The following is a 6000-nucleotide window of genomic DNA, read 5'->3' as shown; positions in this document are numbered from 1 at the left end:
CACAGGAGCAGGTGCGAAGTTGGGCGTTTGGTTTGGTTTGCTTTGATTTGTGCTTAGCAGACAAGGACTGTGATGTCCGCATCCCTCTCAACCATTTTTGTTCTGGTTGCTTTATTTCTTTTCTTCCTTAGTTCCCCCCAGTAGACGACCTATTACGAGTGCCACGGCACTACAGACCTCCTCCGGGCGCAGGCGGGAGGGATGAGCACCAACCTGCGGGTGGGAGAAGAAGGGGTTGGGCAGCCCGCACTCACCAGGGCGGGACGGGACGGACCGAGGGCCGGGGCTGGGGCTGGGGCTAGGGCCGTCGGGGGGCGGAGGGCAGAAGCCCGCCTCCGTGAGGCCGCCCCGCTGCAGTGTCCCGGCAGCCCGGGAGGAGGAGACGGCGGGGCGCGCAGGAAGGAGCGGGGCAGCCCCGCGGAGACGGACGCCGGGCGGGCGGCAGCTCCGCGCCCCGCCGCTCCCCGGCCCCATGGCTGCGCCCCCCGCGGCCCCGCCGCATCCCCGGGCCGCGCTGCTGCCGATGCTGCTGCTGCTCGCCGCGCTGCTCCCCGCCGCCACAGGTAGGCAGCATCCGGGGGCGGCCCGGGCACGGGCGAGGCGGTGCCCCGCGTGGAGCCGCACCTGTCGCCGCCCCGCACTTCTCTCGCTCCTCGGCCAGGTCGCGTTGTCGCAGTCCCGTAACTGTGCGAGGGAGCCGCGGGTGAGCGGCCCCGCGCTGAACGACCCTCCGGGTGGAGAGGCGAAGGAAACGCGGTGCGTTCCCTCGGCCCCGCGGGTCGCATCTTCGGGCAGTGAGCGCGGCTGGGAGCATTGCCGCGACCCTCGGGCTCCTGGTGTGTGACCGGCCGCGCTCCGGAGGTGCGCGCTGCGGATCCCCTCCAGCCTTCCCCCGGGGGTGCGCACAGCGCTGCGGCTCTGCCGGCACCGTCGGCCCCGCGGAGCTCCTCATCCCGTGCCCGAAGCGGGTGCAGGGGTCCTCAGGGGCGATCCGTCACCAGGCTTTAGCCGCTGGGTTCCCGGGGCGGAGCGGGGACGGACGCTACTCTTCGGCCCTGCTCCCTTCCCTGTCCTAGCTCGGTGCGGCTGCAGGGAGCCGGAGAGCTCTATGTGACCCGAGCCAGGGTGAGGGTCCCTGATGGGAGCCCAGTGTGCCGTCCCCGGGACTCCTGAACGTGAGGAGAAGGGGATGGAGTGGGGAGTTGGTGTGCTGGGACACGGGCGATGTCTGCAAGAAGTGTCACAGCCCGGGAGGGGAGGCAGCCAGCTGCGAACTCTGACTTCTGTTCGTCCGACTACAACGTCTGAAGTGGTTCTAGGGGAGGCTGAAGACTGTGGAAATAAATCCATCCCTGTTCCCCTTTCCTCGCCTTGGTGCTCCCCTGCTGGGAGCTGGTCCCAAATTCTCTCTACGTTTGGGAGCCTTGAGATGTGCCCGGGGGGCGGGGAGGCTGGCTGAGCTTAGCGAGGGGGGACGGTGGCAAAGGGAGGGAAGGAGCCCTGCGTTTTTGTCTGGATAGAAAGAAAAGGCTTTCTCCTATGAGCTCTGGCCTTGCGCTGGCGCCGCAGTCCAATTCGGGCAGCCCCTCGGGCCAAGGAGGCGACAGAGAGGGGCGTTGTGGCAGAGCCGGGCTGCGGGAGATGCGGCTGTGCGCTGCCCAGAGAGACCCCTCGCTGTCAGCTGCCGAGTCCCGTGTGTGGAAGGGTGGCCAGCTCTTACTGATAGGCGGATGGAAAGCTGTCCTCCTGTGGGAACAACTCCTCCTTAGTTGCTCTCATACAAAGAACGCTGAAGCACCGTCTGTGGTGGACGGCGAGAGAAAACTGGGAGGAACCTTACGAAGCTGAACTCAGACTGAGAGTCTTACTGACAGCAGAAGCAGCTCTCGTGCTCCCTCCTTGTCCAGACTGTGTGACACACACACAGAGCTGTGGGGTCCCCAAGGGAACTTTCCACCTCATTTGACTCTATGCAATGTACTTTCTCAGCTATTGAGGATGATGCTGTAATGTAATGAGGATGATGCTGTAACTGTGTAGCTCTGTACCAGCGTCTGTGTGTGCAGAGGTATGAAAGCCCTTGTGCTGCTGAAGTGTGTAATTCCAGCCCTGCAGACTGCACAAGGATCGTGGCTGTCTTGATGTGTGGAAATACTTGCAGAAGTTGGGCTACAGAGAAGGAGTAGATCATGGCACAAAAGAAAAAAGACATGTTGTACGCTGCCCGTGCCTGCAGAAGGAATGGGATCCTGTCTGTATGACCCAGTGTACTGAGTGTGCATTCTTATAGACAACTCCCTCTCGTACATGTGCAGTGCCTGACGTTGGCATTTCTCATGCAGAGCACTGAAGTGGTAAATGTGGCTTCTGAGCTCCTGAGGTTGGATTTATTGTCTGCTCCAGGTGGTACGGAGCTGCCTGCAGGTGCTCTGCTGTCTTCAGGTCACTGAAGCAGGGCATTATTCTTACCAGGCTCCATTCCTGGTGTTCTGGGGCAGTGGCTTCTCTGGCTGATAGCTGGTCCCAGTGTCACCCAGCTCTTGCTATTAGTGGGGACAGGAATGTGGCTGAGGTGGCATGCAGATGTGCTGCTACCAGGTGCCGTGTCCTTTAAGCTGGCACTGGTGCAATTCCCTCCCTGAAAGTCCCACTCATCTTTTCTACTTCAAGTGCTGTGAAGCAGCAACTGTTTTGCAGATATGTTAAACCACAAAGTGCTTTTACTCCCCTGAGGAGGAGTGTGGCTCATGTCTTCAGGGCTGGAAAGGAGCAGTGGGGCTCCTGAAGTAACAGGAGGTGGCCTGGGAGATTGTCTGCTGTGCATGACCAGCGTGAAGCTGCTGATCTCAGGTTTACATTTTTGTCTATGTGATTGCTATACTTTCTCTGTGCTGTTGGCTCAGCTTGTGTTGAATGTTCGCAGGCTGCAGTGCCAAGATAAGCATTGCCAAGATCAAGACAGTGGCTTAGAAAGCCCAAGATTTAAAATTGAGAAGGGCTGAGATGTTTTGCTTGCTGTCTGTTCTCTGGGTCTCAGGGACACACATTCCTGTGCTTTTCTCCACACCCTTGAATATTTGGGATCTAGAAGGCTGGCAGCTTAGCCTGCATCTCCACAGCCTGCCTCTGCACTAAAGGGGCATTTACACCAGCAAAGGGTTTTGCATTGGCTTGGTGTCTGTCTGAACTCCATGAAGCTCTGATCCCAGTCCTGATTTATTCCCAGCTGCAGTGCTTGTTGGCAGCACCCTGTCATAGGGTAGTAGGACTCAGGTGCTCTGGAGACAAACAGGAACCTGGGAAGTGCCAGACTTCCAAAGTAAACTTGAAAGTAGCCTATAATAAAGTAGACCATGTGCCTGAGCACTCAGCTGCTATCAAGGACAACCTCAAAGGTGTTTTCATGGTGACTACTTTGTTCTGTGGTATAGGCAGCCTGGGGACTGGGGAGGTTGTGGTAGCTGCCACCATATCCCCAGTGGAACCTGTGATGGTATCTGATGGTATCTCTACCCCTCCATGATGTGGGTCGTTTTCTCTCTGGCACACACATCTCTGTAGACCTCTCCTCCTGCATCCCTCTCTCCCATGGCAGGCAGCTGCTGGCTCTCTGACTCATGCAGTTGAGCCAGCTTCAGTTCCTCTTCCCCATCTTCCAGGGTTTGCTTTCAGAGATGTAACATGGGGCCCTCTCTCTGCTGTTCCTCCAAACTTCTGCAAATGTATGCCCAGGTTGTTGCTATGGCTTGTTGTGGGGATAACAATCATATGACAGTGGCAAGGATTCTCCAGTGCAGTGGCAGCAGGACATAAACAGCTACCACAAATGGAGGTGAATGATCCCTAAAAGCAAGAGCCTTTAGGATACCTGTTGGCTCTGTTTTTCTTGGATTTCCATGTTCTCTAAGTCTTTGTGGTAAAGGAGCCTGTGTAACCTGCAGTGCCTCTGCAATCAGTTTGTATACATAGCTCTTTTTCAGCACAGGGCTTGATTGGCAAAGTTGGTCTATACTGGGAGCAGGCATCAGCCCTGAGTAGTGGAGAAATGAAGAAAGGTGAAGGAATGACCCTAGTCATACAGAAACTGTATATCCTAAGTAAAGAGCTTTTCCTAAACTAATGGATTAGTATTGATTACCACAGATGAAATACTGAAATAGTGCTAAAAGGAAGTTAATCCATGCTTCTCCTTGCTCTGGAAGGAGATCTAACATGTGCATTCAAATTACATATGAACCTGTTTGTTAGAATGGAGTCTGGAGAGGTAAGCATTTTACATCACCCCAATTCAATGAGTAACTTGATCATCAAATCAGTTCTTCATCAAACAGAGCAAATCACCCTTAGAGGACTATGGAGTGTGTTCCTACTTCATCGTTCCAGCATAGTTATTTCACTGTTACTCATCAAGTCTTTTTGGGCATCTCACATCAGTCTCTGTTCCAGCAAATCTTTCCGACTGCTGTATTCTTTTGGCCTTTTACTGATTGTTTTTCCAGTGGAGAAATCAGTTATTCTTAATATATATGTCTGCTGTAAAGTAAGAGGCAACTCTTCAAATGGATATTTGTCGTCATGTTTACTGTATAGTTGGCTGCAATATTTTTGGCTGAAATTCTTGTTTGGAAGAAAGTACAGAATTGCTGGAGCTGGAATGTTGGTTTTCCCATTCGTTTGTCTCGAAAAAGAAGGAAAAATAAAAAAGACAAAAGTAAGAGAAACTGAATAGTCGACATCATTTATCTGGGTGTTCTGTTAGGGCATGCTCCCTTTCTCTGTCCAGGTAGATGGAGGGCTGGATTTGGATGCTGCTATCCCTGCTGGATAGTGTCTTGCTTCATGTGGCAGCTGCACTGAAATACATCACAGTACCGGTAATCATGCCCTGCATGAACAACTGAGCTGTGCCTTCACATAGTCTGAATGTCTTTCCCTTTCATCACCTTTTGAAGCCGTGCTGAGTTTGGTGACATAATTGTGTGGGGTTTTTAGTGCTGGATCCTTTGCAGATGGCCCCTTAGCTCAAGAACAGAGGGACCGCAGCAGCTTGAAGCCGACTTGGCAGAGGGCACTCAGCACTCACAGGAGTAGGTGCTCTGGGTCATGTGTTTGCTGTGCTGTGATCAGCATCAGAAAAGCTCTGCACCAGCTTCTCTCAGAGCTGTGCCATCAGCTTGTTGTTTCTGGTCTCCCAAAGTAAATGTATTATAAACAACTAAAGAGCAAATGGCAGTGATAGAAAGGCTCCATCTGGCTCAGATGGACTGGGGCTTTAATGTGATTTTGAGTTGCATATGTTTTTAATACATGTATTTGCTAAGTGTCTGAGATCTTATTGCAGGGACAGAGGGCTGGACCACAGACTTGGCTCTATTTATGTCAGAGACAAACTTTCAGGGTGATATCTCCTATTTCCTCAGCTCCGCTTTCCCTGTTCTAAAGACCTGGTGCCTGAGTGATGCTCAGCCTCTGTTCTCTTCCACTTGGAACTCTCCCTAGAGGACAATATGCAGGATCCCCTCCGCTTCTCAGGATGCAGATTGTGATTTTTGTCCCTACTGTAGACTCCCTCTGTTTGATGCTGTGATTTACTCTGTGCTTGCACGCAAGCGTAACTGCTTAAGTGGAAGTTCTAGGCACAGCTGAAAGACAAGGATCCGGTTGCAAGTTTGTATCCAGAGAGTGGTGGTCAATTGCTCAATGTTTGGATGGAGATGAGTGATGGGTGGTGTCCCTCAGGGATTAGACCTAGGACCACTATGTAACGTCTTTATCAGTGACACTGACATTGGGATTGAGTGCACCCTCATCAAATTTGCAGATGACACCAAGCTACATAGTGCAGTCAATACAATGCTGCTATTCAGAGGCATCTAGACAGGCTTGAGGAGTGAGCCCAGGTGAAACTCATGGTGTTCAACAAAGCCAAGTGCAATGTCTTGCACCTGGGTCATGGCAACCCCCACTACCAGTACATGCTGGGGAGTGGAAGGATTGAGC

At 53.1% G+C, this 6000-nt stretch overlaps 1 protein-coding gene across 1 annotated transcript in view; it reads left to right on the top strand.

Moving 5' to 3' along the window:
* Positions 1-201: 201 nt before the first annotated feature.
* FNDC1 (fibronectin type III domain containing 1) overlaps positions 202-6000 on the top strand; it is a 56666-nt gene continuing 50867 nt past the window's right edge. Inside the window, 2 exon segments of the mRNA XM_015858070.1 lie at positions 202-251; positions 253-563. Of these exon segments, the coding sequence (XP_015713556.1) occupies positions 202-251; positions 253-563 (361 nt within the window).

The sequence above is a fragment of the Coturnix japonica genome, chromosome 3 (genome assembly GCF_001577835.2).
Source record: "Coturnix japonica isolate 7356 chromosome 3, Coturnix japonica 2.1, whole genome shotgun sequence".
Taxonomy (NCBI): Eukaryota; Metazoa; Chordata; class Aves; order Galliformes; family Phasianidae; genus Coturnix; species Coturnix japonica.
The sequence above is the reverse complement of the archived record's forward strand: the minus strand, read 5'-3'. Positions and strand labels throughout refer to the sequence as shown.